Here is a 12,470-nt window from a genome sequence, read left to right on the forward strand (position 1 = left end):
AGCTGCAGAAATTGGCTATAAGTGTAATTATAATTTGGGTAAAAACTAGACTTGAGAGTAGATTAGGAAGCTTGGTTGATTTTTTGAGAAACTCTCAACATATTCAGCCTATGCCTTACAGAGGACATTTCAGTTTATCTATATTTGCCAAAGTAGAAACGAATAGCATGTGAAATGCCATTTTGGATTGAATTCTTTATCATAACAGACATGCATCAATTTTACAAACTGACAATGAAAATAAAAGCAAAATAAGATAAAATAACAAGTGTCAAGCTAATAATGGAGATATATTGTCTATAGAAGAAACACTCATAATGCCTAGATGTTTAACCTATAAAGGATTATTCTGAATATAGTTGAAAAATATATAACAGTTGAAAAGATATAACAGTTGAAAAATGTATTTATTAAGGACCTAATTGGGCATACATACTAAATGCTGGAAGAATGCATTTAGACTAGTGCCAGGTACCATGCTACATGCTGAAGCACTTAGCACAGATCTTTGATACATGATACTCAAAAATGTTTTCTCTTTATATTAAGAAGCAAATGCTTGTGTAGAGGTGAATAATTCAGTTCTTCTAATAGTTACATTTCTCACTGTAAATTAAAAGGCTGATTGTGTGATCTTCATTAATATCAAACTGCCTAGTTAGGGGCCTCAGTTGTGTTTTGTCCAACCAGGCTAAAGGCTGGACCATAGATGATGTTAGCTCACTAGGGAAGAATAGGAGAAGCCAGGATGCTACTGGCTTTGTTTTGAGTCAAAAAAAAAAAAAAAAAAAGACCATTCCACAAAGATGGGCAACAAAATAAAATCAAGATTTCTGTTTCTTTAAAATTCTGAGAAAAACTGGATGAAATGTCATGGCTTCTCATAAGCTAAGGGTAAAGATGAAGGGGAAAAAATTGATTTTTAGGAGAGCAAAAATAGACTACCCTGATAGAAAAATATTTTTAAACTTTAGATTTTTCTGAGCATTTATTAAACCTTTTCATACAGCCTTTAAACATGCCACTTGAGATCAAACAACTATAAAGAGAATGTTTTACAAACCTTGGACTTATAACAACTCTGCCACTTTTCAATCAAGTAGTAATTATTCTAAGTACAATCTTCAGATTAAGAAATTGGACCCATAAAATGCTTTAGTACAAAGAAAATGGTGCTTCCCTGGTGGCTCAGAGGTTAAAGCGTCTGCCTGCAATGCGGGAGACCCAGGTTCGATCCCTGGGTAGGGAAGATCCCCTGGAGAAGGAAATGGCAACCCACTCCAGTATTCTTGCCTGGAGAATCCCATGGACGGAGGAGCCTGGCAAGCTATATATAGTCTATGGGGTTGCAAAGAGTTGGACATGATCGAGCAACTAACACACTTATTATTAATATGGAGATAGCTGTAAATAATAATTTGTTCATTCTGCAAAGTCTCTACTTTTCTGTAATGTGAAAATTATGCCAACTAATAAACTCATTTGTGCAAAATCATGTAGTACTAAGAAGAGAAAAAAGTACCTTTAATATGTGTTATTATATCATTTAAGGTGGCAACTTAAAAAGATTTGCATTGTTGTAATCAAATATAAGTCCGACTTGATGATACTGACTACAGTATGATGGTTACCCAGGCATCTTGTTTGGTAGTCCAGGCCCCCAAATATTAATAGCCCTATATATGGATGGGAATTTATACCCTAGTATCTAGTAAATATCTGTGTACTTTTTTAGACATGTTTCAGTTTTAATAATACACTGGATATAAAATTTGTTTCCTTTTTATAGCATAATCATGATGAAAAAAGGCAGTTAACTGTACTATGCAGGGAACAAAGTACAAAGGATACATTTATAGTGACCAAAATGATTTAGCCTCTAATTACACACTGAAATATTAATTTAAAAAAATTAACAATAAACTGGAAAGTAATTAACAAAAGTATGACAAGCAACTACAAAGACTTTTACAAAATATTGACTAGTCTTTCTTTTTATTGATGTCTTCCTTTCAACAATTAGCTAGTGCAAATTCAGTTATTTTTAAAAAGATATGAGAACTTAAAACTGATAAGCTGATATCCATCTTTGACATGCAATTTTTTGGAAAAATTACATGGATTTCTCACATGGTCATACTTCTTAAAACAGTAAAATACACAAAGTGTTTTTCTTTTCTTTGTCAGAAGTAGAAAAGAACAAGAAAGATGTCTTTATGTTTCCTCCTTCAACTATCAAATATTTTATCCCAATTTACACTCCTTCCTCCAATCGTCTAAGTCCTCTGTGAAAGCAACCTATTTAAAATTGGTTTCTTATGGTACTACACTCTCAGCTCAATGAAGGCAGAGACCATGTGTTTATTTACCACTGAATATACAGAAAAAGGTATTCTATGAATATTTTATAAAGAAATTTAAAAATAATATAGAAAATAAAATAGAAATATACCATGATATAAAAATTGAGGTGCTTTGAGTTTTATTTTAGTATTTGGCCTTTTAAAAAATAATTTCAATTTTCTTTTCTAGCTATTATAAACATTAAACCAATTTTGCTATTTGCCTCATTCCAATAATCTTTTATCTGACAAAATGACACCCTAATATTTCATTTTCTGGTAAGATTTATATCTCATAGTAATTTTTATGCATTTGGTGCAAATATTTTTATTTTTTTTAGCCCCGCCCTTCTCCCCTGTGCAAATATTTTTAAACAGCTGCTGCTTGAACTGCTCCACAATCCTGGTTCTCATTGTCTTTCCCTCATCACTCTTTTCTCTATTTCATTTGTTTGTCTTTCTTCAGCTTCATAAAGAAGGGATAATTTTCCTGAGCAGTCTTCAATTTTCTGATGTTTCCTTCCCATCAGTAACTTTGGAGGCACATTTGACTCTTAGTAGATTCAATTGTGACTTTTAACACAAAGCCTCAGTCACCTGCTCCAATTTCATTACCAATTTCCAGGGCTCCATTTCAAATCCTGGTTGGATGTTTCCAGAGCCATGTCACTTTTACTCAAACTCATGTCTGTCACTAAACCAGGGGTTCCCAACTTTCAGGATCTAATTCCTGATGACCTGAGGTGGAGCTGATATAATAATAATGGAAATAAAGTGCACAATAAATGTAATGCGCTTGAACCATCCTTAAACCATCCTCTTCCCTCCCCCCCCACCTCCACCCCCTCCACACACATCCCTGGCCCATGGAAAAACTGTCTTCCATGAAACGGGTTTCTGGTGCCAAGAAGGTTGGGGATTGCTACACTAAACTCATCTTTCTCCTGAAATGGATAAAGTTTTTCCATAAATGTTCTCATCCTCCTAGGTACCAAGGTTTGAACCATCCAAACCTGCTTTTGTTTTCTTTGCTCACTGATTCCATAGTTGTAAGTCCTTGGCCAGCTCTTTGGAATAGCTACCTCTTCCTTTTATTATTAAGGCTCTCATTGTTCCAATCTAGTCACCTCAACCTTGAAATACTTTATTCAGTTTCTAAATTATAACCCAACTCATCCTTTGTTCTTTCTCCAAGCATTTTTCCAAGCTTGGAAAAAGTATTTGCTTTTTCTCAAACACAGCTTTTAAGGTGATGGCAGGTTATGCTAAGAGTTGATAGAACAAGAATCATAGGGCCACTGTGCCCTCAGAACTCTTGTTTGGTAGTATGTCTAAACATTTCTTTGAATTTTTTCATATTAAATGTAATACTTTCTCTCCCAAACTACCAATTATTATAGGACATAACTTTTTCTTTTTTTTTTTCAGATTGGGAACGTGAAATGTGAGATGCTGAAATGAGTTGCTCAGAAACGACAATGATTACAGCCACAGGAAGAGCTCTAAGCTAATGGCTCTCAGTATATGTGCTGCCAGACGCAAAAAGCAGACAGGAGTTTTTAAGATGACATTCATCTCAAACACTCATCACAGCAAACAAATACAGCTTCGGTAGAAAATGATTTACCCGCGTCCTTAAAGAGGTATTCCTCAAGGACCAGTAAAATGTCATGTAAGTCCTACTAATTTCCAACTTTGCACTTTAAAAAGTTCTGCATAATTTTTTAAAGTTAGACAAAAAGCAGTGGGGAGACACTCTGGAACCTGTGATATTAGATTTGAAGAATTATCTAATAATTCAAAGCAGATGATGGAAGATAATTTTCTTGTATACAATTTAGATGGTTTCGTAGAGGCATGCAAAAAACTGCTCTGATTCCATATTTGGTGACTTGCCTGTGGTTAACATTAGGATAAGGCAAAAATGTGGATAAAGGATAAGAGTTCCACCATGTGGTTTGCTCCTTTAGATGAAAGCAGAGACATAAATTCTAATTTAATCCTAAGTCTTTCCAGGGCAGCTTGAAACTATACTTGGCTTGAAATGTATTAGTTTTTATTATTTTTTCTTTCTTATTCTACAGGATTTCAGTTTTACCTCCACAGTTCTTTCCTGTTAGCCAGACTTATCACATATCACAGTCTCAAACATAATTTGCTTACATATATGTATATATACATATATATATATAAGATATAAGATATATATATAAGATAGTGATCTCAGAGTCTAAGATTTTAGACAAAAAGAAAGTTCCAAATAAATATTTCTAACTCATGAAACTGTCATTAGGCTTTTAATGCTACTCCAGACTTCCTTATTATAATACTGAACAGTAAAGAAAGCTTTGTGATGGAGATTGCTTGATTTCTGTCAGCTTCTCTGCCCCCCCACTCCACACACTTTGGGATCAGTTACTAATCCGTGCTCTGAAATTAGTCTTCTTCATTAATGAGAATTAACTACTAAATGAGACACATCTACTTGGATTTCGTTCTTCTCTGACATGTACTGGGGAATAACAAACCCAAATTAAAACCAGACTATCCTTTTATCATCCAAAATCAGAAGTGGAAACAGGAATCAAAGACCCCAATACATGTAAACCAGATCCTCAAAAGGCATTCAGTTGGCATTAAACTGCCTCAAAACTTTACAAGATAACAGAAGTTTTGTATTTTATTTTCAACAGAAAAGAACCACAGACCAATTTAAAACAGTGATCTTTTTCTTGACAGGCTATCAAATTCCTTTATTTGTAAGGCAGAAGCTGAGGAGCAGAAATTCACGACATGATTTCTACCCAACAGAAGCCTAGGCAAGCCAGGAGACTTTTTGTCTATTCAGATGCAATAAAATTTTTCTCATTATCAAACACATAACTTCTTGGAGTGAATTAAGGTTAAAGGAGTAAAATAAAACTATTTTATTTGCTCTGACTTTCATGGCCAAATGATTGTGCAAAAAATCTATTTCTTTATTTTACGGCTGTTTAACAGAACAAACTAGAGTATATTGTGTTTCGCTAATAGTGTTGTTTTGCAAAAAAAAAAAAAAAAAAACCCTCATCATGCTGTTAAAAAAAAAAAATTGAAGCACTATAACTATAGCTTGTGGAAAGTTCAAGAGTCTGAGAAACAGGCAGACGTTGGCATGAATTCAGGCTCCATTAGTTCACTAGCTCTCTGACCTTAGGTTTTAACCTCACTGCCCTGAGCTCTGTATGTAAAACTGGGATAATCATAGCACCTATATCAAATGGTTGTCTTGAGGATTAGGGACAATATAAATCACCTAGGAAATTTCCATAAAATAAATCATAGTTAATTGTAAGTTTTTGCTGGTCAAAAGGGTAAGAGTTAATACAGATAAACCACTTGGAATGATGCCTAACATCTAAGCGTTAGCTGTGGCCACCCTCACTGTCAAGTGGTAAAGGAGAGCTGACAGAACCCAAAGGAAAAGAAGCAAAATGAATCCCACACCTAGCACTCCTCAAGGACATGAGGAGAATTTCTATCCGTGACAGACTTTATAAACACTAACAAGTCCCCTTGATAAGGTACTCTGAGAGGCATGGTCTGTAAAGGCACCATTGTTGTTGTTTAGTCACTAGGTCATGTGTGACTCTTTGCAACTCCATGGAGTTGCTCCATGGAGGAGCCTGGTAGCCCACCAGGCTCCTCTGTCAATGGGGTTTCCCAGGCAAGAATACTGAAGTGGGTTGCCATTTTCTTCTCCAGGGAATCTTCCTGACCCAGAAATCAAACCTGCTCTCCTGCTTTGCAACAGGCAGATTCATTACCACTGAGCCACCAGGGGAAGTCACCATTACTACCCTGGATTTTATAGCTGATGTTGGATATTAAGCAAAATATTGAGAAAGGTTTGATAGAGACTCATCAAGAGATGCTTTCTCTTTAGAATAAGCAGCAAGTTAAGGAAGAGCTTTAATTAAGTCCTTTGATGTCTTCTGATTCCTGCTTTCACCTCTGGATCCAACAACAGTGGGAAGCCTGATAGAGCATAGGGCTAGCCCCCAGAGAGAGACACTGCAGGCTGCCTAAAGGAGGAACAGGGTGGGAGAGTGGAACCTTGACCCTCAGGTTGAAAATAACATCATACAAAAAAAAGAAGAAAAAAAAAAAACCTACAAGATATGGTCTCAATAAACTATTGTCCCCAAAAGAGTTAACTAGTTCTGGGAAGATCCTCAAGTTGTTCTCTGAGTAGCTTTGAGTAAACCCATAATTTCTGTGTTGTGTTAAATAAAGCACTAAAGAACATTTCTGATGATTTACTCTGAAATATATACTACCTTAAGTTAAACACATTTTTAATTAAAACTTTACTCCTGTTTTCCTTTTTCTTCCTTAGATGGCACATTTATGAGATATTTGCTAAAAAAAAAAAAAAGTCCCATTTAGAAGTCAGAGCTGTTTCTCTGCAGAAATGACCTAAGATTCAAACATGGTAGTAAGAGTTCACTGGTCTGCTTAGAAAGAAAAGAATTCTTCCAAGTGCCCTGAAAAGGACATGCACATCTATCATTGGCACGAACAGGTTCAAAAACAAGTGCTGATGAGCACAGCACATTGGTTAGAACTAATTATTCTTAAGCAGAGGAAGTTCCAAAATGCATCCTTTCATGTAAGTGACTGAGCAAGTGGGTAAAGACGCTCACTAAAGTGCAGTAAACACTGAGGCAGTCTTGGTGATGCTCAACAGTGCAGGAAACACCAGCACTGCTGAAATGTGCAGGTACTGTGGCTTTAGGATCTGGCAGCACAGAGTAGGTGCTTGATACATATTTACTGAATGAGTGAATTAACATATAATTACAATCATATGCAGGTCTACTTATTTTACACCATGTGCTATATATTTAATAATGATTGGTCGATAAACCTCACTAAAACAGAGATTTGTTAACAGAGGAACACCTCTGTATTAATGCTACTTAATCTTCTTTTTTGAGGAGTAACAGAAACATAGTGAAAGGCATCTATTACAAAATGCTTGTTGATTTTTAAGATTTAGATTCCATCAGGTTAGTATTCTTTCTTGAGGGAAAAAGAATATCTTTCTAATCTTCCATTAGGAAGATTTAATATCTCTTAGATGGTATTATAACTATCTAACTATATATAGATAGTTATATATGGTATATAACCATCTAACTATACCTGGAGAAGTTAACAACGGCAAACTGTGGCTTTAACATATGAAACAGCTAGAATCTGGATAAAGCACAGAACACCCACTGGTTTTCTGAATATTTTAAAATATATCAATATGTTTACTTAAGAATTAATATTTTACTTAATAGCTCTTACCAACTATTTTTTTTAGCTCATTCTCACCTAGCAAAAGTTAAAAAAAATTATTTTCTTCTCTGTATTGTACATTCCCTTGCAATGTGCTATATGACTAAAGAATAGCAACATGGAGACAAGTAATGAAGACAAGAGAAGTTACAGGAAAGCGAAAAACCTTGAGATGGTAGAAATAATTGTACACTTTAAATTTACCTAATTACATAGACTGTATGTATGTGAGTGAATGGACACTTTTATTTTACTTTTGCCTAAGGAGTTAGGTATTCTGCATTTATAGATGCAACTTGTATTAAGCTCAAATAAATATTAAATCATGCCGTTCAGACAGTAACTTTCAGAAAAGGCTACATTCTTCCTTCATTTTACACATGTACAGTTCCAAAAGGTAAAAAATTGTATCAATTTAAACTTGTTACAATATCTAGGTATTAGGCTCAAATAAACATTAAATCATGCCGTTCAGACAGTAACTTTCAGAAAAGGCTACATTCTTCCTTCATTTTACACATGTACAGTTCCAAAAGGTAAAAAATTGTATCAATTTAAACTTGTTACAATATCTAGTTTCCACTGCCACCATCCCCTTTTATTTGGTAATGTCTTATCTTATTCATATTTTATGTATACACATCAGTCTCGCTAATCAGACTGCAACTTCTTCTTAAGTCTTCAATGCATTTTGGAATCCTGAGTGCCCTGTGCAGAGTAGGCACATATCAAACGTTTATGGAAGTGAACTTTGCTCTTGCACTTTCCTCTTCCAACTACATTTTTGTACATTACCATCCCTTTTAGGGCCCTTTTGTAAGAGCCAGAGTAATTTTTCTCTCTATCCACATCAGGAATCTTTGTCTTTTATAGAAAGTGTTCTCTCTGAAGGTAACCGAATCCCAAATAGTATTTTGAAAAAACAATAATAAAAAAACCTAATAACTTATTTAATTATTACAGATATGAAAAGATATTAAGTTGACATAAATATCAATATGCCAATGTGTAAGTTATCTGTTATCATAGACATCAAAATTTGAATAACTGACAGGAACAACTTCACTAAAAGAGCCAAAAAAGTGACTTAGCAATGTGAGCTACTGAAAGATGGTTATTAAAGTACTTTACTGCTTTAACTATGTTTTCAAGGTGATGGGAAAATTCTCTCATGGACTTTGTTTCTTATATTTCTTCAAAGCAACTATAAAGTATCATAACATTGTTCATTCTCAACAGTATATTATTTACACATAATCTAAATCTTAGAAATTTATTCTTAGGGTTACCTGTAAGATGCCAAGTAATTACCTAGCAAACCGAGTTAGCACAAAGGGTCAAGGCTCTTACCATCAAATCCATCTTCTTCTGACCCTAGTTCATCGTCTGAGCAGATGTTGAGGACATTTACCAGCATCTCAGTCACTGAGGAGACAAAGGAAAGAAAGAAAAATAGTCTAAAAAATCTACTGTAATGTTAATTATTACTCTGGCACTGTTAATGAGCAGGCTTGGCAGTAACATCCTTACCTACACTGAAGATGGAATTTCCTGCATAGTAGTTTTTATAAAATTCAGATCATAAAAGATATCAGGCTTTGTGTTTCTATGTAGACTTTATATTATTAAAATTATCAGCTCATGCCTACGAAATCTAATGGAAACATTGACCAGGTATCAGTCAATAGACAGTGGACAAAAGAAAAATGTGCATGTGAATATAGTATATATCTATGAAGGAGAAAATGCTTTTTAATTTTTATTTATTTGTACAGTGATGCTGTTAGATTTAGACAAGATTACAAACATTAGACTCATAGGGACCAAGTGAATGTTGGATCTCTTTTTAAATTTTTTTAGTCCCCTAGAGAACTCAGTTTAGTGATAGAAATGTGGTTTGTGTTTAAGAAAAACTGATGATTGATGAACTAATGTATTTGAGATAGCTTTGAGAATATTGATTTAAAAAATTAATGTGTTGAGATATACGTATCATTAAATTTCATTTTCAAAAAGATTTTACAAATGAAGCTTAGATAAGTCTGATAAGAAATTTACTTGAGTAAATATAAAAGAGGGTTGTATAAAAGCATTATATACAGAAATTAGTACTGCAACACTTTATACTAAGTTACATGTTATTTGTGTTGAACAGTTTTAAAAGTTAGGTTGGGTTCTATCACGAGTGTGAAAAGAAGCTTGTCCAGTATTTCTTCAAGAGTTCATTTTTAAAATCAATGTTCTTCTAGCATTAAAGATATATGTTAAAGAGTGAAACTTCAGTGGGGCCAACATTAACCCAGAGCTTCAGTTTCATTATCAAAAGTAAGTTATGTACACATATATATTAATATATTCTTTTGTTACAGATGTTCAAAAAATCTGAATAATTAATGGAAACAACCTACATGAAGGGTGTTCAAGGGTAGTTGCCAGGATTCTCAGTGCTTTTCTGTCCATGCTGTGATCTGATGGGTGCAAGGAAGTGGTGACATGGAATAGTACTGGGAACATTTATCTATTAAAATTAAAATTTACTGACTCTTAAAATTTACTTTTGACTTGTTTCGGTGTTGAAGGGGAAGACTTCCTTGATGTCGATTCATAACTTCTTGGGTTTAATCATTAAAGGATATTTAAAGAAAACACAAGGATTGTAGGAAAATAAATATTATACATATTAATATTAATATATTACATATATGTATGAATATAAATACACAAATATTTCAGAAAAATGCACAGCTTTTCTCTAAAATCCTCCATAGGACATTATTTTTCTAAAACAAGTGCAAGCTCTTATGTTTATTACAATCCTCATTCCCTTTCTCTGTGATGCTCAAGACTTTGCTTGAGGAATGATCCAGACTATCACCATCATGCCTCCTGAATGGAAAACTCAAGTTCAGTGGGTGCAGGCTTTTCCTCAAAATTTTTGTTGCAGTTTAGGTCAAAATATAAAAAACAAATAAAGGGAGAGTGAAGGAAAGAAAGAAAAGACCAATTCTTCTGAAAAACTGGAGCATGCTAATAAACAACTTTTAAAATATAAATCTTTCTCATCTAATGGTCACAATATTTATCATTGCTCAGTTGTGTCCAACTCTTTGTCACCCATGGTGGCAGGCTCCTCTGTCCATTTTTCAGGCAAGAATACTGGAGTGGGTCACCATTTTCTCCTCCAGGGGATCTTCCCAACCCAGGGATCCAACCCATGTCTCCTAATTGCAGGTGGATTCTTTACTGTCAAGCCATCATTATAATGAACTATGTTTTTTTGTTACTGTACATGCTGTGTTTCAAAATATTGCAGACATTAATCACTTTCATACAATGATTATTATTAACACCAGAAATGTGAGGAAAGCATGGTTATCTCAACATTTTAATTTGACTGGTAGTTTGTAAAATAAAATAGAACTTTTGAATTATAATACAAAGGGGTAAGAAGAGAAGGTAGCCATATAGCTTGAAGCCAGTCAAAACTACGAATCTGTTAATTTTTTTAAGTTGGATTATTCTAATAAGATTATGTCAATTATCCTAATGGTCCTCATTTCTTTTATTTCCCCCTTAATTCTATGCATTACATGTTAATAATATGTACAATGACACACTTTCAAATCACTGCTCCTATGGTGCAGCTTGTGAGTTTTATTGGTTAGACCAAAGGGTTTCTCGTTCTGAATATTTCATGGTAAAGGAGGCCACAAGTTTTCTCCTTGCTTCTCATATCATTTTATGTAATATCAACATATATATACTACCAGGTGTAAGATGGATAGCTGGTGAGAAGTTGCTGTGTAGCAGAGAGAGCCCAGTCTAGTGCCCTGTGATGACCTGGAGGGATGGGATGAAGGGGGAGGAGGGAGGCTAGGAAGGGAGGGGACATATGCATAATAATGGCTGATTTGCATTGTTGTAACAGAAACCAATGCAACACTGAAAAAAAAAATTTTTTTAACATATCTAAAGAAAAAGAAAAAAAAGAACATCCCAGGATTCCACAACACACCTTTTTCCCCAACAAACGGCAGGGACCAGGTGAAAACATCCATGAAATTTGGAAGCCAGTATGGATGAGGAGAACAGTTGAATTGCCTGATATTCATGACATTGTTCTCATACTTCAATACTGCAGCTGAAAAAAACAAAAAGAAGGAAATTAGATTCACAAGCATATATTTCTGCTTCTACACATGGCTTGAGTTGATCAAGAAAATTCAACTGTTTGACTTAAGCTCCAAAATATCAAGGCAAATAGCTTCATCTGTCATGAATGTTTATACTAGTTATGGATTTAATCTTCACCCAGTGTGATATGTAACTGCAAAATATATGAATCCTATATATGAAAATTCATTATAATTTGGCAAATACATATAAAAAATAGTTAATCAAACACCAGGAATTGGATCAAGCTTTTTTGCAGCCAAGAATATTTTAGTCTTATTTAATATTTGATGAGACAAATAAAAGTGGCATAGGTAAGTTAGTGCAATATAATTTAATAATCTCAAATATTTGAACACACTTTATTCCTATTGCTTTTAAACCACACTTTTTTTCCCAGTAGAACTCACAACAGTTGTACAAACACTTTAAATTAGACTGCGATCTCAACTTAATAAAGTAAAATGTTTGGATTGAATTCTGTCTTAAATAATATGCTGGTATCTGACTCCACCCTTGACTTCTGAAAAGGATGCAGCATCCACAGAGAACAGGAAAATAAATCTGCTTGCTTTACTCTGGTTTGTCTGGTGTCTGTAGGCTGGATTGATACTCATATGGAATGTT

General features: G+C 34.2%; 1 protein-coding gene and 1 non-coding gene across 8 annotated transcripts in view; one reads left to right on the forward strand and one right to left on the reverse strand.

Annotated features, from left to right (window-relative positions):
* PPP3CA (protein phosphatase 3 catalytic subunit alpha) overlaps window positions 1–12,470 on the reverse strand; it is a 316,719-nt gene that overhangs the window by 19,867 nt on the left and 284,382 nt on the right. For all 7 annotated transcript variants that reach the window (XM_081597128.1, XM_081597109.1, XM_081597118.1 and 4 more), the window contains 2 exons: window positions 11,686–11,811; window positions 9,021–9,095 (listed from right to left, as the gene is read on the reverse strand). In XM_081597128.1, the coding sequence (XP_081453254.1) occupies window positions 9,021–9,095; window positions 11,686–11,811 (201 nt within the window). The remainder of the gene's footprint in view (window positions 1–9,020; window positions 9,096–11,685; window positions 11,812–12,470) is intronic.
* Window positions 1,178–1,249, forward strand: TRNAC-GCA (transfer RNA cysteine (anticodon GCA)). The gene has a single exon. It is a non-coding gene; the product is annotated as a tRNA-Cys (tRNA).

Source organism: Giraffa tippelskirchi, chromosome 1 (assembly GCF_054371585.1).
Source record: "Giraffa tippelskirchi isolate mGirTip1 chromosome 1, T2T-mGirTip1v1.2.pri, whole genome shotgun sequence".
NCBI classification, from domain to species: domain Eukaryota; kingdom Metazoa; phylum Chordata; class Mammalia; order Artiodactyla; family Giraffidae; genus Giraffa; species Giraffa tippelskirchi.